Source organism: Callithrix jacchus, chromosome 1 (assembly GCF_049354715.1).
Source record: "Callithrix jacchus isolate 240 chromosome 1, calJac240_pri, whole genome shotgun sequence".
In the NCBI taxonomy this organism is placed as follows: domain Eukaryota; kingdom Metazoa; phylum Chordata; class Mammalia; order Primates; family Cebidae; genus Callithrix; species Callithrix jacchus.
Window position 1 is genome coordinate 146,263,202 of NC_133502.1, and position 26,673 is coordinate 146,289,874.

Consider the following 26,673-nt stretch of genomic DNA (forward strand, 5'->3'; position numbering starts at 1 on the left):
CCTGCAAGGTTCTCTGGCCCCTGGCTGATTGTACGCACTGTTTCCCTTGGAGGTATACAGGTTTTTCAAGTAGATAACTTTGCTTTCAATTCAGCAAATATTTATTTCCTGGTCATCTTGGATTTAAAACCAGGAAGCCAACCCCATGAAAGTAGTGCCAGGCTCCAGAAACTTCGGTTTGGTGAGAGCTGCCGCTGTATAGACCGCCAGGAGGCAGACGCACTCCAAACAGGTGTGTTTGGAAGATGAAGGGACCGCCCCAGCACTGAAGAAGAGAAGACTCCCCGGTGCTGGAGGAGCCACCGTGCCCTCCAGGTCCTGAAGGCAGGGAGGAACAGGACTGAATTCACTCCATAAATTCACTGTGGGCATAGCTTCGGGGAGAAAAGGAACTGCCGCACCTACCCCCTAATAGTCATGTCCTGCCCTGGGGCATTAGGGAAGGGACAGTGGCGGCAAGAGATTTAATAACGATCTTGAAGGGAGCCTTCAAAGCAGGCCCGGAAAGGCAGGTATTACAAAAGTGGGGACTGTTTTAGATATCTGATATCCTGCCAGAGGCCCTACACTCTCTGGAGACGGGGCCAATTCTCACAGGACCTGACTGCCCTTTGGTGAAATCACCTCGGCAGACACTGTCCTTTACGTTCCTCAGCATTTGCTATATGGAAACTGACACAAATCCTCTTTGAATTTTCTGCCTGCCTTTCCAGATGAACTGGTCTGCTTCCTTTGATCTAACTGAAGGTTTTGCAATACATTTTATGCCCATTTTGCCTTGGCTGCCAGGTAGCTCTGAGCTAAACTAGGAACTTGGCTGCTGCAACCCTCCATAGCCGTCATTTCTAGTATTTCTTCACTTTCTCCATCTGTGGCTACTGCTCTTTAAAGGCATGATATAGCACAGTGGAAAGAGAATGGGCTCTGGATCAGGCCTCAGTCTGAAGCCTGGCTCTGACTCGCACAGGCTGTGTAACATTGAGGAAACTGCTGTACCTCTCTGATCCTCAGCTTCTCCATCAGAAAAATATCCTACCTTGTGGGGTTGCTGGGAAGATTGTGAAATGGGACAGTTAGGAATATGGTGGGCTCACAATAAATGGTGACAATGACTTTTATCTTTATTTTAATCATCTGATCATATCTGTGTTTTTAATTTTTTTTTTTTTTTTTTTTTTGAGACAGAGTCTCACTCCGTCACCAGGCGCCAGGCTGGAGTGCAGTGGCGTGACCTTGGCTCACTGCAACCTCCACCTCCCAGGTTCAAGCACTTCTCCTGCCTCAGCCTCCCGAGTAGCTGGGAATACAGGTGCACGCCACCATGCCCAGCTAATTTTTATATTTTTAGTAGAGATGGGGTTTCACCATGTTGACCAGGATGGTCTCGATATCTTGCCCTCATGATCCACCCGCCTCAGGCTCCCAAAGTGCTGGGATTATAGGCGTGAGCCACCGTGCCTGGCCGTTAATTTTTTTTTAGTAGAGACAAGGTCTTAGTATGTTGCCCAGGCTGGTCTCCAACTTCTGGCCTCAAGCCTCCCAGTGCTGGGATTATAGGTGTGAGCCACTGAACCTGGCATATCTATGGTTTTTGTCTTAAGCAATATCCACCGTATTTTAGAAATGGGTACAAAGTGAATTATAAATAGGTAACACTGAACATTGTTGGGGCAGGAATATAACCCTGGCATAGAAGAGAAGCTCAAAAAAGTGAGTGAGACTGAAGCTGCTGGAATGGTTTTAGTGTCCACATTCATCCAAGGCCCTCACAGCCTTTTACAGCTCACTTCCTCACTGTGCGATTAAGTGGAACATCTTTTCTGATCACCGTAAAAATGCCCCTTGTAGCATTTTATATCCCCGAAGGACTGGGCTTTCCCATTGGAATATACATTTTCACTGGGCTTTATTAGCTGGGTGGCGCTATTATGTCCATGTTATAGGTGGGAAACTGAGGCCCATAGAGAGGAGGGGTGGTGCCCCTAGTCCTACAGCACCCAGAATGTTTCCTCCTCTACCTAATTTAACACCTCCCCACACAGTGACCTCACCTCAGCAATGGAGTCAGGGGCACCAGAGCCAAGAACAGGTACTGTCTACCCAGCCAGCCCAATCCCACCCTTCAGGAAAGGGAAGGCCCTCAGCTGACACTCACTGTAGCATCTTCAGAACAGGAGGCGATCTCAAAATCATCAAAAGGGTTCCACTTGACGTCCAAGACATTCCCTCTGTGCCCGCAGACCTTTGGGTAGTGGGGGTCCAACTTTCCTGTCTGCAAGACAGTGCCCAGGAGGGTTGGGAGGAGGTAGATTCAACATTAGCGTCTGGACAGTCACATAGTCAGTCAGCAGGAACATGTGAGGGACAGAGCTGGGTGTGAATCTAGGCCTTCCTTTTTATTCCTATGTGATCCTGGGGGAGTTACTTCACTTCTCTGAGCTCTGGTGTCCTCAGTGAAATGGAGCAGTCACAGGTGTTTCACGGGTAGGTGTGAGGATCATGGGAGAGGGGGTGTGGTACAGTGCCTGGCATATGGCAGATGTTTGGTAAACGGGTATTCTCCTCATACACTGCTGGCGGGCATGTAAAATGAAAATGGTGCAGCTCTTTTGGAAAACAGTCTGGCGGTTCCTCAAAATGTTAAACGGTTCCCACACAACCCAGCAATTCCACTCCGAGGTCTATCCCCACGAAAAATGAAAAGATAGGTCTACAAGAAACTGGTTCACCAATATTCACAACAATATTCTTCATAATGTCAAAAAGTGGGAACAACCCAAGTGCCCTCCAGTGAAGAATGGATGTACAAAATGCAGCATATTCATGCAGTGGGACACTGCCGTCCCCGGAAAGAGGAATGAACACTGGTCCATGCTACGGCACCGACGAACTTGAAAACACTAGAAGCAGCAGCCAGGCACCAAAGGCCACACGTGGTGTGATTCCACTTAGATGATGTTCAGATGCGGTTTCAGTGCTCGAGCACATTAATACGACCCCCTGGCATCTGGTATCTGGAACCCAAAGTAATGCATATGAAAAACCCAGAACAATACTGTCGTGGAGACAGAAAGCAGAGTCGGGCTGCCTAGGGCTTGGGAGAAGCGGCAATAGGGACTGACTGCTAATGGGTGTGCGGTGTCTTCTTGGAGTGATAAAATTATTTTAAAATTAGGTAGTGGTGATAGTTTATTCACAGTATACTCACAACCTTGTGAATATACTAAGATCCGCTAAACTATACACTTCAAAATTGTGAATTTTCCAACCTGGAAAACATGACAAAACCTGGTCTCTTTAAAAAAATAAAAAAATTAGGCCCGGCTCAGTGACTCATGCCTGTAATCCCAGCACTTTGGCAGGCCAAAGTGGATGGATCACCTGAGGTCAGGAGTTTGAGACCAGCCTGGTCAACATGGTGAAACCCCATCTCTACTAAATATACAAAATTAGGCAGGTATGGTGGCGCATGCCCATAATGCCAGCTACGTGGGAGGCTGAGGCAGCAGAATCACCTGAACCCGGGAGGCAGAGTTTGTGGTGAGCCAAGATCGTGCCTCTGCATTCCAGCCTGGGCAATAGAGTGAGACTCTGTCTCAAAAAAAAAAAAAAAAAAAGCCAGGCATAGTGTCACATGCCTGTAGTCCCAGCTAGGTGGGAGGCTGAGGTGGGAGGATTGCTTGAGCCTGGGAGGTCAAGGCTGCAGTGAGCTGTGATTTCATGACTGCACTCCAGCCTGGGCAGCAGAATGGGACCCTGTCTTACACAAAAAACAAAAAACCCAAAATGGTGACTTTTCTGGTATGTGAATTCTATCTCAACTACATAGAAAGGGCATTTCCCTTGTTTTCCCCTTTCCTGTTGAGAATACCTGTACAGATGCTGGGAGGGACATACAGGCCCCCCCAGCCCAAGCCACACAGTCCTGAAGCTATTTCCAACTCTACCAACAGACTCGGATTTCTTGGGGTCTCAGGGAAACCACACGAGTTCAATCGTAGAAACTTGGACTGGTGTGACCGATCCACTCATTTTCCACATCACACTGCATGGCCCTGGCAGAACAGGGACCACAGGGACCATGACCCAGACCCCGGGCCTGCCAATGCAGCTCACAGCCACCATCTAGTCCCTGGTTCTTGAGCCACCCACAACAATGCACCCCCAACCACTTTTATATTGACGTGAAAGAGACAGCTGAGAAGAAAACTGGCCAACATCCATCCATCCCACAAGATTCCCGAGGTGCCCAGGGGAGCAGGTACTGTTGCAGGGGCTGAATGCAAGGTGAACACACAATATAGGCCTTAACTTTGCAGAATCAATAATCTCAGGATTTTTTTATAGGGCGACTTTCAAGAACATGGTGGACTCAGGGAACATCTGACCTCATCTTCTTCTATTACCCTCTCCAACGGTGTAGTAACCACTGTACTTTTTTTTTTTAAGCGACAGGGTCTCACTCTATTGCCCAGGCTGGTGCGCAGTGGTGCAATCATGATTCACTGTAGCCTTGAACTCAGGGTAAAACAATCTTCTCACCTCACCCTCCCAAGTAACTAGAAGTACAGGTGTGTGCCACCAAGCTCAGCTAATTTTAAAAGATATTTGTAGAGATGGGATCTTGCTATGTTGTCCAGGCTGGTCTCAAACTCCTGGGCTCAAGCGATCTTCCACCTTGGCCTCCTAAAGTGTGGGATTACAGACATGGGCTACCATGCCCAGCTAAGTTTTGTATTTTCTAGTAGAGATGGGGTTTCACCATGTTGGCCACTCTGGTCTTGAACTCCTGACCTGGTGATCCACCCACCTCAGCCTCCCAAAGTGCTGGGATTACAGGCATGAGCCACCGTGTCCAGCCAGCTCAGCTAATTTTAAAAATTGTTTATAGAGATGGGGTCTTGCTATGTTGCCCAGGCTTGTCTCGAACTCCTGGGCTCAAGTGATCTTCTTGCCTTGGCCTCCTAAAGTGTGGGATTACAGGCATGGGCCACCAGGCCTGGCCTCTGCATGCATTTTAGAAGCTCTGCAAACAGAGGAGGTGCTGCTGTGCTCCCTCTGGAAACACTCTGCCTAATCCTGCTCTCTCCCCTCAGGAAAAGGTGATCAGACACCTCCCCCTAGACTGGATCCCCTACTGGAGGGGACAAGGCTAAAAGGACAGTATTTAACAAATCTGAACAAGAATGGTAGATTAAAGTATTATTGCAACATTAAACTTACAGAAGCCAATAATATACTGCAGTTATGTAAGAGGATATGTGTATTTTTAAGAAACACAGGAGTATTTAGGGATAAAGAGCTAAAATGAATGTAACTTACCCTCAAATGCTTCTGAAAAAAATTTATACACACACCTACACATTCAGAGAGAAAGAAAACAAAAAAAGAGGAAAAAATGTGGACTCCTGTCCTTTGTGACATTTATGGAGGTAGCTGAAAGTTTATTTCTTTCAAGTGGTCTGCATCCTCCACAGCAGGGCAGGGAAGAGAGGTACATGTCTCCTGCCCTGTCCTGGCAGGGCAGTACCCAGAACTAGGATCTTGGAAGGACACTGCACCTACAGGCCATGGCCCAGGTCTCTGTGGACCAATGCTTAAGCCACTGACTTTCTTTTTTGAGACGGGCTCACTCTGTCACCCAGGCTGGAGTGCAGTGGTTCGTTCTCGGCTCACTGCAACCTCCACCTCCCAGGTTCAAGAAATTCTCCTGCCTCAGCTTCCTGAGTAGCTGGGATTACAGGTGTGTACCACCACGCCTGGCTAATTTTTGTATTTTTAGTAGACAGGGAGTTTCACCATGTTGGCCAGGCTGGTCTTAAACTCCTGACCTCGTGATCCACCTGCCTCAGCCTCCCAAAGTGCTGGGATTACAGGTGTGAGCCACTGCGCCCGGCTGGCACTGACCTCTTGCTCAGCCCCCAGGGCATCTTGTACACTGTCTTCAAGGAGAGCTTTCAAAAATTAAAACATGAGCATGGTGTGCACCTGCTCAAATTTTGCAAGTCTCTTTTTCCTCATCTGTAAAATGTGAATGGATAATCATCTCTTCCTTGTAGGACTGTGGAGAGTTAAATGAGATATTATGCATGAGAAGCCCAACAGTCAGGTGTTACCATAAGTGCTCAATGACAGAAGCTATTGTTATATGTATATCTATGTATATTTGTATATCAAAACTGAGAAAAAAAATGGAAGGAAATGTGCCAAAATGTTAATCATGGTTATAGCTAGATGGTGGGACAAATGGCTGGCTTTAATATCTTTGCCTTTTTTTTTAGCTATATAAATTTTGCAATTAAAAAGAGGTGTTTAAAAACAAAACTACAGATTTTCTGATAAAATGGGTTCATCCAGGATTAGCCAAAAACTTCCGTTATACAACTGCAGCTCTTTTTTTCCCCCGAGATGGAGTCTTGCTCTATCGCCAGGCTAGAGTGCAGTGATGAGATCTCAGCTCACTGCAAGCTCACTGCAATCTGTGCCTCCTGCCTCAGACTCCTGAGTAGCTGGGATTATAGGCGCGCACCACCATACCCAGCTAATTTTTGTATTTTTAGTAGAGATGGGGGTTTCACCATGTAGGCCAGGGTGGTCTCGATCCCTTGATCTTGTGATCCACCTGCCACAGTGCTGGGATGACAGGCGTGAGCCACCGTGCCCAGCCAAAACTGTAGCTCTTGAAGGGCTCTAGAGACCAGGAATGGAGACCACAGCTGCACTCTCTTATCTTGTACCTGTGGCAGGCATCACGAATGGATCCCAGCACCCTCTCTTGGACCTCAGACTTGGGGAAACCCAGCATGGAGGAGGGACTTGCCCAGGGTCACTGCAAAGGTGAGTGGTAGAGCTGGGCTTGAGCCCAGGCCTCTGGCCCCCGAAGTGTGAGGCTGGGGCTGTACTTCCTGTGCTCTGTGAGTCCGTGCCCTGGCCTCCTTCCTGCACACAGCCTTTCCTTTCTCTTGGACCATTTCCTGGGTCGAAGGCCATGAGTAGTACTGGGTCTTTGGCTGTGGCGCACTGATAGCTCTCAGGGACTTTATCTCTAGACTCTGGCCCGGGGCCATGCCCCAATTTCTGCACGTTTCTCAGGAAGAGCCAGAAGAGCCCTCGGGAGGCAAACTGCCCAGAAGCCCCATTCAGACTCACCCCTCCCGCCTCCCACAGACTCAGGGAAGGTGCCTGAGGGTTGGGCGTGGCTCAGAGGGCAGCAGAGGTCCCAGCCCTAGACAGCTTCTCTTCCTTCTCAGCCGATGAGGGATGGCCGCTCACTCACACCCAGCCCACCACCCCCCTCCCCTCTGCACCATCTCCCCGACCCTGCCCTGGGCTGCCAGATTACTCTGCTTCCAAAAGGGTTTTATGCTGAGGACCACAGGCAGGAGCAGACATTAGCCAGCCTGGTGGGCTATTGACTGAGCTGCTAAAAGCCTGTCAGGGACATTTATCATCAGGAGGCCATTTCCACCTTCTGCTCATTAGGCCAGCACTCAGGCAGAAACAGGCTTCTGATGGATGGAGTGTACATGCTCTAAATTAGGGGGACACACTTGCTCCCCTCGCAGACCCCACAGAACCCTGGCTTGGGCCGCTCTGCCTGGAGAGGTGCCACCTCCAAGTTTCCGAGGGGCTGCCCCAGGGCAGATGAGGAAGACAGGACAGAAGAACCCAGAGGGAGGAGCCCAGCTGGTGGGGACTGATGCAAGGACGCCCTAGGGCAGACCCCCACTGCCAGAATGGGAGAGGCTGTGAGGCCACTGTCATGACCCTCAGCACCCAAAGGAGCAGCTATTCCTACAGCAGCCATCACAGTCACGATCTCAGATGAGCATCCCAATAGCTCAGGGTGGGGACTGGGAGGCAGGGGAGACAGGACGGCAGAGGGAGGGCACAGTGCAGCAGAGGTGAAGCAGGGGCAGACACTGGCTTCCAGGGCTGGAATCCCTGTCACTTCCCTCACCACTGTGCTGCCTTGGGCAAGTGACCTCAGTTCTTTATGCCTGTTTTCTTGTCTGCGAAATGACAACAGTAGTAGGACCTCATTCACAGGAAGGGTGTGAAGATTAAATGAGTTAATCCACATAAAGCACTGAAGACAGCAGTCGGTACTTGCTAAGCGCTCAGTACATTAGCCAGAAGATGCTCATCATAGCTCATTACCATTACCCAGTGTCATTGCTGCTGGGTATGTTTCAGGGGCCAGGGGATATACTCACTTGGGGGCGGGAGGGGGCAAACTGTTCTGCTGGGGGACTCCCAGCCTTTCCTACGTAGCAGCGGCTCCAAGCATGCCCTCTGTGAATGAACTGGTGGCTTGATAGTTTTTCTACTGGTCAACTCAGGCAGCTGGATCAGACACGTTCCCATGTCTATAAGAAATAGGTTTTTAAATGCTTTTTGGCTTGGCACAGTGGCTCATGTCTGTAAGTCCAGCACTTTGGGAGTCTAGGGCAGATCACTTGAGGCTGGGAGTTTAAGACCAATACAAAAATTAATCCCGTGTAGGGATGCACACCTGTGGTCCCAGCTACTTGGGAGGCTGAGGCAAAAGGATCGCTTGAGCCTGGGAGATCCAGCCTACAGTGAGCCATGATTGTGCCACTGCACTCCAACCTGGGCAGCAGAATGAGATCCTGTCTCAAAAAAGTTTTTCTGTCCAATGCCAGGTGCTTTGCTCATATGGTTTGATTTACCTCCCAACTAGGATGTAATACAAGAATTCCCCGTTTACAAGTGCAGAGCTGGGGCTCAGAGTTTGACAATGTCTCTGAGGACAGCAGAGCCAGGACTGGGAATGTTTCCTCTCACTTGCTGTCCTCCCACCATGGTTATCATCATCATCACACAGGCCTTTCACTGAGGACCTACTATGTGCCAGACCGCATGCAGCATGCTGGTAATGGCAGAGATATGGTACTCACAATCCTGGGCTACCGGAGCCGCCTGCTTTATGGAGGAGGCAGGATGGAATGTACTCAGGGCTCAGAGGAGAGGCACATAAGAGACCCAGGGGATGAACCAGAAAAGGCTTCCTGGAGGAGGAGGAGGCCTTTAAATTGGAAGAAGATTTTGACTAGGCCAGGTGAAGAGGCAGAATCTCAAGTCAGAAAGGCAGATTGGTTTTAAGTGAGAGGATGCTGAAGCAGCCAGAGGGGAAGGTAGGCTGGAGGACAGGGCAAGAGAGGAGGCTGAGCAAGAGGGCTGAGGCTGAGGGCATGGAGTCTACTCACCCTTTCCAGGGTGTAGGGCTGGACCCAATGGAGAGATGGACAAATGGACAGGTGAGCCATGTCCTGACTGGAGGGGGAGATGTGGGACTGGGACTGCCCAGAGGAGGCTGGGGTTGAGCAGAGGGAGAGATGAGAGGAGCATCTCCTGACCCTAGGATATGAGCACATTCCCATGATTTAGGGCGGAGCGTCCTTCATTGCCCCTCTCCTTACCAGCACCCAGCTGAGCCTGTGGAGGGTTTACTGTAGGATCCAACACCCAGGGACGAAAGTGGTGAACCACAGAGCGTAGCTGGTAACCCTGCTTGGTCATCTGTGGGGATGGGGAGCTCACTCCCTCCTGAGGTAGTTTATCCTACTTTCAGACCTTATTAATTTGGAGAAAATGTTTCCTACTTTGAGCCCAGTGTGGCCTCTGGGTGGCCCCTGCTTCCCCTCACTTCCCACTTCTGGTCCTAGCGCTGTCCTTTGGGGACCTATAGACACATCTGCGCCCTCTGTCACAGGCCAGCTCCTTGGATATTTGAAGGCCGAGGGCCCATTCCCTGAGTATGTTCTTTTCCAGGCTGAACAAACTCCTAGAACTGGAAGAGACTTCTAGAATGCCAGATTAACCCACACCCTGCATTTCTAGAAGGGGAATTCGTGCGGAGGGAACAGATATGTGCTATGGAAGGCTCTGTGGTTCCAAACGTGTTGGCTAGGACAGGGCAAAGAGGGCTCTGATGTGGAAGGCAGAACCGTATCTGCAGGCAACAGGGAGTCCCAGGAGGCTTCTGGGCAGCGGAGTGATGTGGACAGACATCGGCTGGAGAAGGCTCAGGTTGGCCTTGGTTTTTTGTTTGTTTGTTTTTTGAGACGGAGTCTTACTCTGTCACCCAGGCTGGAGTGCAATGATGTGATCTTGGTTCACTGCAACCTCTACCTCCCAGGTTCAAGCAATTCTCCTGCCTCAGCCACCTGAGTAGCTGGGCCTACAGGTGTGTGCCACCACACCTGGCTAAGTTTTGTATTTTTGATAGAGACAGGATTTCTTCGTGTTGGCCAGGCTGGTCTTGAATGCCTGACCTCAAATGATCTGCCTTGGCTTCCCAAAGTATTGAGATTACGGGTGTGAGCCACTGCACCTGGCCTGTTTTTTTTTTCTTTTTTTTTTTTTTAAGATGTGGTTTCACCATGTTGGCCAGGCTGGTCTTGAACTCCTGACCTCAGGTGATCCACCCACCTCGGCCTCCCAAAGTGCTAGGATTACAGGCATGAACCACCACACCTGGCTTTTTTTTTTTTTTCTTAAATAGAGATGGGGTTTCACTATGTTGCCCAGGCTAGTTTCACATTCCTGGTCTTAAGTGATCTTCCCATCTTGGCCTCCTAAGGTGCTGGGATTACAGGTGTGAGCCACCATGCTGGCTAAGGTTGGCTTTTAAGAGCATGGCAGTAAAGTGCCCCTTCCTGCTCTCAGGCACCTGAAGGACGAGGTGCCCACGTCCCCTCTGGCCGGTCTATCACCAGCAGGGTTCCAGGGCTGACCCCCAGGGGCTCTACCTGCCCTTGCCTTCATTCCTCCCCACCTCACAGCAAAGTCCACCTTCTTCACTCACTCCCTGGAGTGACTCTGTGGCAGGCTGGGCCCCAGGCTCTGGAGCACAGTCCTGGCCTCTCCCAGCCTTCCCCTGCTGCCGTTGTTCCCCAAGTACAGTCCCTGGTTACCAAGGCTGCAGGTTGCGAAACTCACCTCCAGCCTCCCTCTAACCAGCTCACCCTAGGTCACAAACAGGCAAGAGGGAGAGACCCTGTCTGTGGTGTCACTCCCTTTGGGACATCTGAAACTGCCTGGGGCAGCCCTGCCCCTCTGAGAGGGACTTCCTGGATGCAGTGGCAAGGCCAGACATCTCCCAATCCCAGTACAATTTATGTGCTTAATTAAATCATTAGCTAGCTTGTCCCTGTTCTCACATCACTCACCTTCTAACACCTCTCTGTGCCTGGCACGGAATATAATCCTGGTAATCAATAGGAACTGGTGCAAATCAGAGCCAAACCTCAGGAGCCGCAGGTCAGTGACGTGAGAGCAAGTCTCCAAGGCCACACCCGGGTCTGGGCTGCCATTTGGGTCCTGGACACACTGCTCAGAGTCCTTTGGGAAGTCACCTTCCTGAGCCTCAGTGACCTCATCTGTGTAATGGGACAATATCCCTACAAATAGGGCTAATGTTCATAAGGCATCAGCATAATCACTCCATCCCTGCTTATGACATAATAAAGATCCTCGAAGGCCTGTCTGTGCAGGTAAGTGCTATGGGATGGCACCTGCACAGTAGTACTGGATGTGGTTACTTAATAAGAAACATACTGGCCAATTGTGGTGGTTCATGCCTGTAATCCCAGCACTTTGGGAGGCTGAGGCAGGAGGATCCCTTGAGTGCAATAATTTGAGACCAGCCTGGGCAACATAGTGAGACCCCATCTCTAATTATAAGAAGAAAAAATAAAAAAGAAACATCAATCAAATCCAAGCCATGGACCATATCTGGACTTTGAGGCAAACAAACCACAAGCAAAAAGGCATGTATGAGGCAGCCAGGGACCTTTTCACAGGAATTAGGAATCAGACGACACAGGAGTTATTATTAATGTGATCCTGGCGTTGTGGTTATATCAGAAAATGTCCCTCGTTTTCAAATTGCATACTGACATGTTGGTGGGGGTGGGAGTGGGGGTTGAAATGACAAAATGTCCAGAATTTGCTTTAAAACATTTCAGGGGAAAGAGATGAATGAAGCAAGAGGGAAAACTCTTGATAATTGTAGAATCTGGGCAGAAGAAAGTTCATCATATTATTTTTATCTACTTCTGAGCTTGAGATTTTTCCGTAATTATGAACATGTGCTAGATTAGAGCCTTGCTATTGAAAATACAATTGGCAAACAAGCAGCATTGGCATCACCTGGGAGGAGGGAAGTCACATTTAGCAAGTGAAATACAGGATGTCCACTGTAATTCAAATTGCAGATAGACAACCACTAGATTTTTAGCATAAGTAGGTCTCATGTAATATTTTACTTACACTACAAATTTGTAAAAATAGATTGACAGTTTCTTGTAAGGCTAAACATGCAATGACGTTATGACTCAGCAACTGCACTCCTGGGCCTTTATGCCAGAGAAATGGAGACTTACTTATGTTCACCCCTAAATATGTACACAAATGTTTGTAACAGCTTTATGTGTAACAGCCCCAAACTTGAAACAACCCACTGGCTTTCAGAGAGTGAATGGTTATGTAAACTGAGTGCATCCATACCACAGAATACAAGTCAGCAACAAGAAAGAACACAGAGCCAGACGTGGTGGTTCTCACCTGTAGTCCTGGCACTTTGGGAGGCCAAGGTGGGAGGATCACTCGAGCTTAGGAGTTTGAGACCAGCCTGGGCAACATAATGAGGCCTCATCTCTATTAAAAAAAAAAAAAAAAAAAAAAGAAGGCCAGGCAAGGTGGTTCATGCCTGTAATCCCAGCTCTTTGGAAGGCTGAGGTGGGCAGATCAACTGAGGTTAGGAGTTCAAGATCAGCCTGGCCAACATGGTGAAACCCCATTTCTGCTAAAAATATAAAAAAATTAGCCAGGCATGGTGGTGTGTACCTGTAGCCCCAGTTACTTGGGAGGCTGGGGCAGAAGAATTGCTTGAACCCAGGAGGTAGAGGTTTCAGTGAGCTGATATCATGCCATTGCACTCCAGCTTGGGCAAAAAAATAAATGAAAAAGAAAGAAGGAACACACGATTGAGGTCAGGTGCAGTGGCTCACACCTGTAATTCCAGCAGTTTGGGAGGTTGGGGTGGGCAGATCACTTGAGCCCAGGGGTTTAAGACCAACCTGGGCAACATGGCAAAACCCTACCTTTACATAAAAATACACAAAAATTAGCTGGGTGTGATGGCATGCATGTGTAGTCCTAGCTATTCAGGAGGCTGATGTGGGAGGATTGCTTGAACCCAGGAATTGGAGGCTTCAGGGCTGCAGTGAGATATAATCATGTCACTGCACTCCAGCCTGGTGACAGAGCCAGACCTTGTCTCAAAAAAACAAAAAACAAAAAAAAAAAAAGAAAGAAAGAAAGAAAAAAGAAGAGGCAGGGTGCGGTGACTCATGCCTGTAATCCCAGCACTTTGGGAGGCCGAGGTGGGTAGATCCACAAGGTCAAGAGATTGAGACCATCCTGGCCAACATGGTGAAACCCGTCTCTATAAAAAAAGAAAAAAAAGAAAGAAACAAACAAACATGATCAGTACTCATATATACAACAATCCAGCTGAATTGGGAAAGAATTATGCTGAGTGAAAAAAGCCAAGCTGAAAAGGTTACATACTGTATGATTCCATTTATGTAACATTTCTAAAATGGCAAAAGTATAGAAATGGAGAGCAGGTGAATTGTCATCTGGGGTTAGGGAGGGAGTGGGGGCGGAGGGAACAGATCTTTCTAATGATGGAAAGTTCTGTATCTTGACTGTACTGATGCCAGTATCACAAGAGTGATACTGTTCTGTGTACTGTAGTCTTACAAGATGTTACCCCTGGAAGAAACAGGGTAAAGGACAAATGGAATAGCACTGTATTATTTCTTAGAACTGCTTGTGGATCTCCTATGGTGTCAAAGAAAACTTTTAATTAAAAAGGAAAAAGCAAAAAATCCATGATTTGTTGTTTATCTGAAAGTCAAATTAACCTGGGCATCCTGTATTTCACTGGGCATCTCTGGGAGCTTACTGGAGATGCAGATTCCCAGGCCCCACTGCAGCTCTGCTGCGTCAGAATCTGCCTTGTAACACTAAAGTGTGAGAAGCTCTGGTTAGTGCCTCCCAGGTATGTTGGTCCATTTTGCATTACTATATAGGAATATCTGAGGCTAGGTATTTATAAAGAAAATAGGTTTGTTTGGCTCACAGTTCTGCAGGCGGCACAAGAAGCCTGGCACCAGGATCTGTTTCTGGTGAGGACTGCAGGGAGCGTCCAATCATGCAGAAGGTGAAGTGGGGAGCAGGTGTGCCACATGGCAAGAGAGGAAGGAGGCAGGCCTCGGGGAAGTGTCCCAGACTCTAACAATCAGATCTCAGGCGAACTGGTTATCAAGCCATTCGTGAGGGAGCTGCCCGCAGGACCCAAACACCTCCCATCAGGCCCCACCTCCAACACTGGGGATCACATTTCAACATGAGATTTGGAGGGGACAAACCTTCAAACTGTAGCACAGCTCCTGTTGAGCCTGGATTCCTAGGAGTCTGTGATGATAGCAATTAACACGTATCTTTAGCTATTTATGAGATTTCAAAAAGCCCACAGGAAATCACACATTTTACCTAGGATCAGGCTGTGTAGGACAAGTAAGTTTCTTTCTTTTTGAGACAGAGTCACTGTTGCTCGGGCTGGAATGCAGTGCTGCGATCTCTGCTCACTGCAACCTCCGCCTCCCGGGTTTAAGTGATTCTCCTGCCTCAGCCTCAGCCTCCTGTAGCTGAGACTACAGGCACCCACCACCACGCCAACTAATTTTTTGCATTTTTAGTAGAGACAAGGTTTCACCATGTTGACCAGGCTGGTCTTAAACTCCTGACCTTGTGATCCACCTGCCTTGGCCTCCCAAAGTACTGGGATTACAGGTGTGAGCCATAGCACCTGGCCGACAAGTGAGTTTCAACCCTCCAGTGGCTTCCCACTGGACTCAGGATAGAATCTAGACTCTTCTTGGGCTTACGACACCTTCGTAGTCTAGGCACTACTTCCCAGTCTGACCTCACCTCCTCCTACCACTCTTGCCCATGTGCTGACAATGCACAGACACATCAAACCCATTCCCACCCAGGGCCTGTGCATGTTCTATTTGTACTGCCAGTGTGCTCTCCCTCTAGAGCCTCATGTGGCTCTCTGCTCAGAGGTCACCTTCCTAGGAACGCCCTCCCAGACCATCCTGCCTAAACCAGGTCTCCTCTCCCCACCATGCCACACTCTATCATGTCACACCCATTTATTTTCTTTATATAAGGTGTTAGTACCCATTTACACTGAGCAGTTCATGCAAGCTAGAAACAGCGACAGTTCTGGGAGTTTGAGTAATAAAAGTTGGGAAAACCAACTAATTATTGAATTAATTAAGGATACAGTTTGTTTGGTGGACACAATCCTTTACAGGCATGAAGAGCTTGGAAGAAACAAATAGCAAAATGGGCCATCTACAGGGGTTCTTCCCATTCTGACCTTTTCAAGTCTTTCTACAAATTCCATTTTGCACTCATCCCTCCCCAGCTTGAAACATCCTCTCTCACTTTAGAATACAGGTAACACACCTCACCCCCAGCATTCAAGGCTCTGGTCCTCTGGCCCCAGTCCACTCCCTCAGGGTACTCCCCTTCTCCTTCTTCACAGATTGTGTATTTGTTCTGGCCAGACAGCTGCTCTCTGCATTGCTTCCTGAACATTCCATATACAATCGTATATACCTTTACCTGTGCCACTCCCTTTGCCATTTATGCTCTCCCTATTTATTTGGATGAACAACCATTAGATAATTTGTGGAGTCAATAAAAAGTTATGAGCAACTTAAAGTTATGAGCAGAAAAACACAAATGACTCCAATTCAAAATAGGGCATGGTTCGAAGGAAAAAAAACAGGCTCGAAATATGTCCTAAAAAAGGAGACTGCTGTTGGAATTTGAGGGAAGTAAAAGTGTCTATCCATGAATATAGTTAATATTTCCATTTATTTAGGTCATCTTTAATTTAGTCTTTTAACAATGTTCTATCATTTTCCTTCTAAGTGTTGCTTGTTTATTCCTAGGTATCTGATCTTCTTTTCTTCTATTGCAAATGTTTAATTATATCATCTAAATATTCTCAGTATGTACAGATGTAATTCATTTTTGTGTTCTGATTCTTCTACTGTATCCACAACCTTCTAAACACTCTTAGTTTTCTAATAATTTGACTACATGTTCTTTTGGGTTTCTATGTAGACAATCATATATGTAAATAATAGCAGTTTTATTTCTTCTTTTTCCACCTTAACACTTAAAGTTGTTTTTCTTTTTTCTTTTTTTTGAAATGGAGTTTCGCTCTTGTCACCCAGACTGGAGTGCAATGGCACAATCTTGGCTCATGGCAACCTCCACCTCCTGGGTTCAAGCGATTCTCCTGCCTCAGCCTCCTGAGTAGCTGGGATTACAGGCATGCGCCACCACACCTGGCTACTTTTTGTATTTTTAGTAGAGATAGGGTTTCGCCATGTTGGCCAGGCTGGTCTCGAACTCTGGACCTCAGGTGATCCACCTGCTTCAGCCTCTAAAAGTGCTGGGATTATGGGCATGAACCACTGCACCCAGCCTCTTTTGCTATTTTTCTTTCGTCTTTTCTTTAAGGGAAATTTTTATGGCTCAATGTTTAGTAGTTAGGGGACTATCCAGGCTTTCTGTTTCTACTTGAATCAGTATTGACAAGTTATATTTTTCTAGCCTTAGTGTATGGGCCATGACCTTTTATCTTATTCCTGATTTTATTTTATTTATTTATTTTGAGACAGGGTCTCACTTTGTCACCTAGGCTGGAGTGCAGTGGCACGCTCATGGCTCATTGCAGCCTCGAACTCCTGGGCTCAAGGGATCCTCCTGTCTCAGCTTCCTGACTAGCTGGGACTACAGGCATGCGCCACTATGCCTGGTTAATTTTTCTATTTTTTGTAGAGATGGGATTTCGCTACGTTGTCAGTCTCGAGCTCCTAGACTCAAGAGATTTGCCCACCTTGGTCTCTCAAAGTGCTGGGCCCATAGGTGTGAGCCACCCTGTCCGGCCTATAGACGCTTCTAACATTTCTTCTCCTTTATGAATGATATTTGCACTATTTAACAAAAAAGTCAAGTTAATAGCATGAATAATGTGACAAACTGACATCATGTGTCCCATGATGTCATGACCTAAAAATGATATACCACCACTCATGCAATATTCTTGCCAAAAATATATAAATGATTCTAATCATGAGGAAACAATTTGGCAGGTCCAAATTTAGAAACATTCTACTGAACAATTGAACTTTACTCCTGAAAAATGTTAATATCATGAAATAAAGAAGACTATGACATGACAACTAATATGTAGTCCTGGGTTGGATTTTAGATCAGGAAAAAAAAGCTATCATAAAGGTTATTATTGGGACAACTGATATAATTTGAATTTGGATTGTATGTTATAATTAGCATTGTATCAATGTTAAATTTCTAGAATATGGGTATATAAGAGATGCTCTTGTTCTTAGAAGATACAGACCGAAGTACAGTATTTGGGGGTAAAGGGTCATCTCTATAACTTTCTCTCTTTTTTTGATTTTTTGAGATGGAGTTTCACTCTGTCACCGAGGCTGGAGTACAGTGGTGCAATCTCAGTTCCTGCAACCTCTGCCTTCCTGGTTCAAGTAATTCTCCTGCCTCAGTCTCCTGAATAGCTGGGATTACAGGTACCCACTACCATACCTGGCTATTTTTTTGTATTTTTAGTAGAGATGGGGTTTCACCATGTTGGCCAGGCCAGTGTTGAACTCCTGACTTCAAGAGATATGCCCACCTCAGCAGCCTCCAAAAGTGCTGGGATCACAGGCGTGAGCCACTGCACCCAGCTGATAACTATTTTTTTTTTTTTTTAAGAGCTGTCTTACTCTGTTACCAAGGCTGGAGTGCAGTGGTGCTTTTCATAGCTACTGCAACCTCAAATTCCTGGGCTCAAGCAATTCTCCTGCTTCAGCCTCTCAAGGAGCTGGGACTATCATCTTTATTATATCCTTTTCCACCTATAGCTTGCCTTTCCCTTTGCTATTTTCTTTAATGGAAATTTTTATTGCTTTTTATTTATTTATTTATATTTTTTGAGACAGAGTTTCGCTGTTGTTACCCAGATTGGAGTGCAATGGCACCATCTCAGCTCACCGCAACCTCTGCCTCCTGGGTTCAAGCAATTCTCCGGCCTCAGCCTCCCAAGTAGCTGGGACTACAGGCGCACACCACCATGCCCAACTAATTTTTGTATTTTTAGTAGAGACGGGGTTTCACCTTGCTGACCAGGATGGTCTTGATCTCTTGACCCCGTGATCCACCCTCCTCAGCCTTCCAAAGTGCTGGGATTATAGGTGTGAGCCACCGCGCCCAGCCAATATTGTCTTTCTCATTCCTGATGCCTTTTGTACCCTTTCTCTTTTATTGTTGACTAGTCTCTGCAGGGTTTGTCTATCACCCTTTTCTAATAACAAACTTTTGGCCCTTTTGATCTTCTCTAATGTATCCTTACATTCTCTTTCATTGATTTCTGCTTTTTATTATCACCTTCCTTAAACTTTCTTTGGGTTTATTCTGCTGCTCTTTGTTTAGCTTTTTTTATTTTTATTTTTTTGAGACAGGGCCTCACTCTGTTGCCCAGGTTGGAGTACCGTGTTGCAATCATGGCTCACAATCACCCTGGGCTCAGGTGATCCTCTCACCTCAGTCTCCCGAGTAGCTGGGACCACAGGCAAATGCCCCCATGCCCAGCTAATTTTTGTATTTTTTGTACAGATGGGGTATCGCCATGCTGCTCAGGCTGGTCTCAAACTCTTGGGCTTAAGTAATTCTCCTGCCTTTGCCTCCCAAAGTGCTGGGATTACAGGTGTGAGCCACGGTACTTGGCTCTAACTTTTTTTAAAAATTGATTTATCTAATAAACTTTATTGATCAGAACCTTCCCTCCCTGGGCAATGGCAAGAGCTTTGGAGACCAGCCCCTGGGGACAGAGGCTCTAACTTCTTAGATGGAATATTCGGTCATTAATTTTTAGCCTTTCTTCTTTTCTTTTCTTTTTTTTTTTTTTTAAGATGGGTTTCACCATAATGGCCAGGCTGGTCTTGAACTCCTGACCTCAGGTGATCCACCACCTTGGCCTCCCAAAGTGCTAGGATTACAGGCATGAGCCACCGCACCTGGCCTGCCTTTCTTCTTTTCTAACATAAGCATTAGTGCTATAAATTTCCCTTGAAGCACCACTTTCCCTACACCCCACAAGTTTTGTGACATATTTCATTATATCAGTTCTAAGCATTTTTTAATTTCCATGATTTTGTTTTTGGCCCATAAATTATTTAGAAATATGTATTTATGTTTCCAAATGAATGGGAATTTAAGATTTATCTTTTGTTATTGATTTCTAACTCAAATGCATTGTGTTCAGAAAACCTGGTCTGTGAGATTCTAATCTGTATGATCCAAGTCCTCTGGGGGTCTAAGCCTGCTATTTGTTGCGATGACTCTCACTCATGGTTGTGTACATGCTTTGTGATCTTTGTGAATTCATATCTCCCTAAGTTTACTCTGTGGGGATCCTGTCCACATTGTGGCTGCTTTCATCTGGAGAGGTTTCATGTCGGCTTCCGCTGTCAATCAGTGGCACTACTTGCCCGGGATCCCTCTGGCCCTTCGGGTATTCTGCCTTAAGGTAGAGACTCAGGGTTGGCATCCTGGAGAGACCTGCTATTAGGTTGATCGATGTGAAACTCTTGCTTTTTGGGGGTCAAAAGCAGTTGAACATCCACAATTGTATACGGTTCAACCTATACTAGCAACACCTGACCTCAGGACAAGCCTGTTCTTCCTGCTTGCTTACTGTTTACCTCTCCTGGTAGTTTTGACTCAGTGTTTGTTTCCCTTTTTTTTGTGGGGAAGGTGGCTTTGGAGACTTTCCCAATTTCCTATAATCCCAGTAAAGCATTAACAAATTATATTTTGTTCAGGAGAAAATTAATTGGCAGAATTATAGAGAAGAAAAGAGGTCTAGGAGTAGCTAGGCCAGCTGCTATAGGCTAAAATTCAAGACAGGTGTATTTTTCCCAGTGAGGAAACCAAGGCTCAAAGAGATGAAATGACTTACCCAAGGTCACAGAGCTAATAATGGGCAGAGCTAGAACTTCCAGAAACTCAGGCTCTTTCTACTTTCCCTCCATCCTTCCCTGCCTCCAGAGAGCTGTTTGGGCCTGGGGGTGTCCTTACCTGGTGCAGGGGGATGACAAGAAAGGCCCCTCCACCAGCACACTCAGTCACAACTGCAATGAAGTGGGGGTTCACGGCACAGAAGTGGTTGTCGTGAACGCTGCGGGTGATAGGCACAGAGTCGTAGCAGTTCTCCTTGCTGGCTGGTTTGCCAAAGACATGGCGGAACTTGGAGCTCCGGTACTGGGGGTGCCATGACATCTGCAGGAGACAAACAGGACAAAGGGCATGAGGCTCACTGCCCTGATCATGGGACACACAGAGCTCTCATCTTCAGAGTACTTAACAGGGTGCGAGCAGGACGACAGTCCATTGGATGTGGATGGCGACACACTATGAAGGGCAACCAAGTGCAGAGACTCTACTTATAGTTAATTCCATAGACCTGGTGAGGTAAGATGGGATGACGTAGAACTACCACTGACCTGCTTGCCGATGTTTTAAGGCTTTTCATCCCTTTGAGTGTGAATACAAAAGGCAGAAAAACCATAGAGAGAATTTACCACATTGTCCCCTATTTGCTGTCTCACCAGACAGCCCAGCACCCTCAGCCCAACTAAGTAGGTTCCAGTGTGCTCTCTGGAGCCAGCCTGCCTGGGCTGCAATCTCAGTTCTGTCTCTTATCAACTGATGACAAGTGACTTAGCCTTTGGAGTCTCAGTTTCGCCATCTGTAAAATGAGGTAACAAAAGTATCTGCCTCATCTGGGCATGGTGACTTATGCCAGTAATCCCAGCATTTTGGGAGGCCAAGGCAGGAGGATTGTTTGAGCCCAGGAGTTCGAAACTAGTCTGGGCAACACAGCGAGACCCTGTCTCAAAAAAAAAAAAAAAAAAAGAAAAGAAAAAGAAAGAAAGAGAGATTAGAAAAAGTATCTGCCTCATAGCCTTGTCATAAGGATTAAGTTAGGTGATATATTTAGACCCCATGGCATGTGGCAGATACTTAATCAACAGTGGCAATCACAACCACTAGTATCATCCGGGAATCTTCAGCTTGCTTTGCTCCTCGTCCAGCCTTCTATTTGTTCACTCAATATTTACTGAGCATCACTGTGTGTCTAGGCCCTGTGCCAGGTACCAGGGAGTTTGGAAACAGTAGGCCTGAGCCCAGCCTTTACAGGGGTGAAGAGGCCTCTGGGTGAGGCTACTAGGAGAGTCTGGGCCACTGGGACCCACTCTTCTATAGATAATAATAGAGATTTTCACATGACAGTCAGGGAGGGCTTCTCAGAGGAAGTGACAACTAAGCTGTGACTTAGAGGATGAGTAGGAGTTAGTCATGTAGGCAGGATGAGGGAGAGCAGAGGGAAGGTATCTTAGGCAGATGGAACAGTTTGGGGGAAGCAAATGTGGTTTAGTGAGATTATCAAGGAAAAAATAAAAAGAAAAAAAAATCTCTCTCTCTCTCTCTCTGTCACACACACACACACACACACACACACACACCCCATGTAAATTGGGTAAAGTGAGTGAAGAGAATACAAGCCAGAGGGGCGGGGAAAGCTAGATCATGAGTGGCCTGTGAGAGAGTCTAGGCCTCTTTTGTGCCCAAACCCATGCCCATAATACCATGGGGCCTCCTCTAGGCCAGAGGGACCTTCTGAATACCAAGTCCTCACCACCCCACCCCTACCTCATGTCACCATCTATTTATTATTATTTTTGAGGAAGGATCTTGCTCTGTCACCCAGGCTAGAGTGCAGTGGCATGATTGCAGCTCACTGCAGCCTCAGACTCCTGACCTCAAGAATTCTCCTGCCTCAGCCTCCCGAGTAGCTAGGACTACAGGTGTATGCCATCATGCCTGGCTAATCAAAAAAAATTTTTTTTCTTAAGGACAGAGTCTTGCCATGTTGCCCAGGTTTGGGTCTGAGCTTCCTAGTGACCAGTTCAACAAAGAAAACAGAATCAGAGAAGGATTTATTTGGTGTCTGTAAGATAAAAGCCACCCGTTGCTAAGGAACAGCACTTCTTTTCTCTATAGTGAGTTTTGAGAGAAATGTGTATTGGGGGTCCCCTGGAAAGGAACAACAAGGACAGATGACCTCCCTAGGGTCTTGGCAAGTAGGTGTCAGTGGAGGAGCCATCTTGGGCCTGGGCTGGGGGTGGGAAAGTAAGGAGCAAATCAGCAAGCTCTGCTCCAGGCCCCCGACCCCTGCCTCACCTTGAGCAGCTGCTGGGGGTGGCGGGAGTGCACCTGTCTGCGGCAGCTGGTGATGCTCACCAGACATCCCACTGCTCCCCTCCAGGTTCTTTGCAGTCAGGCAGCCATAGTACACATTACTGCCTCCCATGACCCACTGGCCAGTAGATCATGGGAGGCAGTGATGTGTTTCACTTCCAGGCCAAAGCACATGAGACCTGCCTGTGACCCTCAAGGACTCTCGTCCTTGGCTGAAGGGATGAGAAGCATGCATGTTTCAGATGGTGCATCTGCAAGGTGGTGGGTCCCTCAGGAACCACGTGGAGCAGAGCATTTTCCTCTACTGACATACAGTGCAACAGAGAAATACACTTGTAGAGCGAACCGTGAGATAAGGGGTTATTTGTCATGGAGCACAGCGACCTGTCCTGACTCATACAGCCTATGCAAGTCCAGCCCATGGAGATGGTGGGTAGCTGCCTATGCTTGGTGTGGCCACAGAGAAGGAAGCAGGACCCAGATCTTCTCAGGAACTTGGACTCTGAGGGCAGTGGGGAGCTACTGGAGAAATTAAAGCAGGAGAGAGGCTGGTGTTGTGGCTCATACTTGTAATCCCAGCATTTTGGGAGGCTGAGGCAGGTGGATGACTTGAGGCCAGGAGTTTGAGACCAGCCTGGCCAACGCGGTGAAACCCCATCTCTACTAAAAATACAAAAATGAGCCAGGGGTGCTGGCACATGCCTGTAGTCCTAGCAACTCTGGAGGTTGAGGCAGGAGAATCGCTTGAATCCAGGAGGCAGAGGTTGCAGTGAGCTGAGATTGTATCACTGCACTCCAGGTTGGGTGACAGAGTAATACTCTGTCTCAAAAATAATTAATAATTAATAATTATAATTATAATAAATAAAGTAGAGAAGATAGAGGACCAGATTTAATTTTCAGATTTTCCTCTGACTACTGAGCAGAGGAAAGGTTAGAGCAGGTGAGAGGCAATGGCCACCTGGGCTGAAGTAGGGCAGTGAAGTGGGCGGGATGGTGGGGAGAGGATGTTACTGAAATACCAGAGAGGTGGGATCAACCAAATGTGGTGCCTGAGCGCATGCCGCAGGCCGGGGGTAGTCACTGAAGTCAACACGACCTTACATTAACAACAGCCCTGGCCCCCTGTGGACTCTCCGAGTTCTCTCCCTTCACAGCCTGCCTGTGTACCTGTAGGGGGTCCCTGGGGTCTGGCCTAACTCCTGAGAGCCACCCCACATCCAGGAGGAGTTAGGAGGCTGTAAGAGGCCTGGACAACACCTCCCCTGGAGCTCACAGTCACTTCCGTGGCAGTAAGAAGTCACAGTTTTTGAGTGTTACAAGCTGCCAGGTGCCATTCCAAGTACTTTCCTTGCAGCAAGAATAGAGCAAGTGGGTGTTACCTTGCTCCCCGGTTCAGATGCAGGTGTTGAGGCCAGTAACCAGGTCACCCAGCTAGTGAACAGCAGGCCTGGGGGCTGAACTCAGCTGACTCAAGCCTGCAGCTTTTGAGCCTGCAGCTCCAGGTTCTCACAGACAATATCCATGATGACATCTTTCATACCCATCACAGCCCTGGATCTCAGCTCCACCCCTAAGAGGAACTGTCATGATCATGATCACCCCCACTCTCCAAAGAAGGAAAATGAGGCCCAGCAAGCTAGCTAGACCCCTCTGGTCAGGCTTCCCATTTCCTCATGGAAGAAGCCAGCTGACAGCAAAGGAGCTGAATATCAGTGCCCTTCTGTCTGCCCCCTAATCCTCTCCCACCCTAACTCTTATTTGTACTGCTAAGATTCTTCCAGACCTGCTGTCACAAAGGGAAACTGTACATGTTGGGGATGGGGCAGCCGTTAGCAGGCCCAGCTACCTCTCCCTTTATGTGTGGTATGGAAGTGTATGTGTATATGCATGGGTGAAGCTTGTGCACAGGTGTTGGCTTGTGTGTACATTGTGTGTGCACAAGAACTGCACTCATCAGGATGTTCATGACTGCCTGTGTCCTCTTGTGGGTATGCATCCACCTGGATGTTTAACTGAGGCTGTGTATATACACGTGCATGAGCGCATACGTGTATCAACACATGCATGACTTTAATGACTCAGCAATTCAGAGAACAGGAGTTTCATTTTCCCTACAAGCAGGGACTTGCCCACAAATGAGTACTGTAGCGGGCCCTTCACCCACAGGCTGGGCCAGAACAGTCAATTCGAGCCAGGTCTATCCCAGGCCACTTGTCCTATCCTGTCCCATTCCAGCTGGCTGGGCCCACATCAAAGCCCCAGCAGGCCACCTCAGGTGTGGCACTCTGGGACAACATGCTGGGGCACAAAGCAGGAGGTGGCATCCATTCTACTGCTGCAATCCCATGCTGGCTTGGTGGGCCTGATGATATGAGATTAGGCTCCAGGGCCTGTGAATTCCCCACTCCCAAAAAGGATTTAGTCATCTCTGGACTTTGCACTGCACCTAGTTTCTTTCTTTCTTTCTTTCTTTCTTTCTTTCTTTCTTTCTTTCTTTCTTTCTTTCTTTCTTTCTTTCTTTCTTTCTTTTTTCTTTCTTTCTTCTTTCTCTCTCTCTCTCTCTCTCTCTCTCTCTCTCTCTCTCTCTCTCTCTCTCTTTCTTTCTTTCTTTCTTAGAAGAAGTATGGCTCTGTTGCCCAGGCTGGAGTGCAGTGGTGCTATCTCGGCTCACCACAACCTCCGCCTCCTGGGTTCAAGTGATTCTCCTGCCTCAGCCTCCAAGTAGGTGGGGTTTACAGGTGCGTGCCACTGCGCCTAGCTAATTTTTGTGTTTTTAGTAGAGACAGGGTTTTAAGTTGCCCAGGCTGTTCTCTAATTCCTGACCTCAGGTGATCGCCCACCTTGGCCTCCCAAAGTGCTTAGATGACAGGTGTGAGCCATTGCTCCCGGCCTTGAGTTTATTTCTTTTTTCTTTCTTTTTTTTTTTTTTGAGACAGAGTTTCGCTCTTGTTACCCAGGCTGGAGTGCAATGGCACGATCTTGGCTCACCACAACCTCTGCCTCCTGGGTTCAGGCAATTCTCCTGCCTCAGCCTCCTGAGTAGCTGGGATTACAGGCACACACCACCATGCCCAGCTAATTTTTGTATTTTTAGTAGAGACGGGGTTTCACCATGTTGACCAGGATGGTCTCAATCTCTTGACCTCATGATCCACCCACCTCGGCCTCCCAAAGTGCTGGGATTACAGGCTTGAGCCACCACGCCCGGGTGAGTTTATTTAATGCCTGACAGTGCCTCATAACTCTCCTGCAAGGTACGTGGGGATTATTTTCCCCATTTGATGATGGGAAAACTGAGGTGCAAGGGAAGTGACTAGACTGAAATCATGTTATGATGAGCAGTGCAGGTGGGAAGGAGTCCCAGGTCTAGTTCAGAGACCCCTCTTCCTGCTATGCAATGTGTTCCTCTCTGACATATATGTAGGGTATGTGTGTGTGTGAAACAGAGAGAGAGAGAGAGAGAGAGAGAAGAGAGTTTCCTGCCTGTTCCAAAGGGTCCTCTCCCTTGCCCTGCCCTAAACTCATTGCAGGACAAGGGTTAGCTGCAGGGTAGCTGAAACTGAACCCAAACTGGGTGTGGTGCAAACCGCCATAATAGATTATTCACTAATTATACTGTTTGTGGCTTTAAAGAAAGAATGAAATGACCTGATTTGCTCTTTGAACGGAATGGGTAGGCATTGCTGGCTACCAGTGCCCCTTTGTAAATTTGTGGTTTCACATCTAATATTTGAAGTTTTATCTTTTTCTTTCTTAGGATTTGACTTGTGGGCACAGTGAGCCGCAGCCTGTGAGTGCCTGGTGAGAGGGTCTGAACCACCACACTTATGTCACAGCCACAGTTAGGGAAGATTAGAACCACAAGTTACCCAGTTGTTACAAAAGCTGAAAAGTGGCTGCTGTCAACCAGGATAAAGAACACTCTATGTGAAGGTGCTCTACACAGGCTGGGAATTAACACAATACACACCGAATTATGGGTGGGTCCCTCACCTGGACTCCAATCCCTGACCCACTCTTATCCATCACAGCTTATCTTGATCCTGGCCTTGGCCCCAAACTTGCTGGGAAAGCTCCTTTCTAAGTCATCCAGAATCCTTACGGGGTCTCTGATCCACCCATTGTGGGTGGGATATCTGGCTCTGAAGTCGAAGCCCATGGAGGGTAAGGCCACCCTGCTGCCAACCTCAGCCTCTGCGTAAC

The 26,673-nt window shown here is 47.6% G+C and overlaps 1 protein-coding gene across 4 annotated transcripts in view; it reads right to left on the reverse strand.

Moving 5' to 3' along the window:
• The window catches only part of CORO2A (coronin 2A), a 69,051-nt gene that overhangs the window by 15,134 nt on the left and 27,244 nt on the right, over nucleotides 1-26,673 (reverse strand). For all 4 annotated transcript variants that reach the window (XM_054258168.2, XM_035252980.3, XM_035252990.3 and 1 more), the window contains exons 2-3: nucleotides 20,284-20,484; nucleotides 2,156-2,272 (exon numbers count right to left, since the gene is read on the reverse strand). In XM_054258168.2, coding sequence (XP_054114143.1) covers nucleotides 2,156-2,272; nucleotides 20,284-20,484 — 318 coding nt within the window. The remainder of the gene's footprint in view (nucleotides 1-2,155; nucleotides 2,273-20,283; nucleotides 20,485-26,673) is intronic.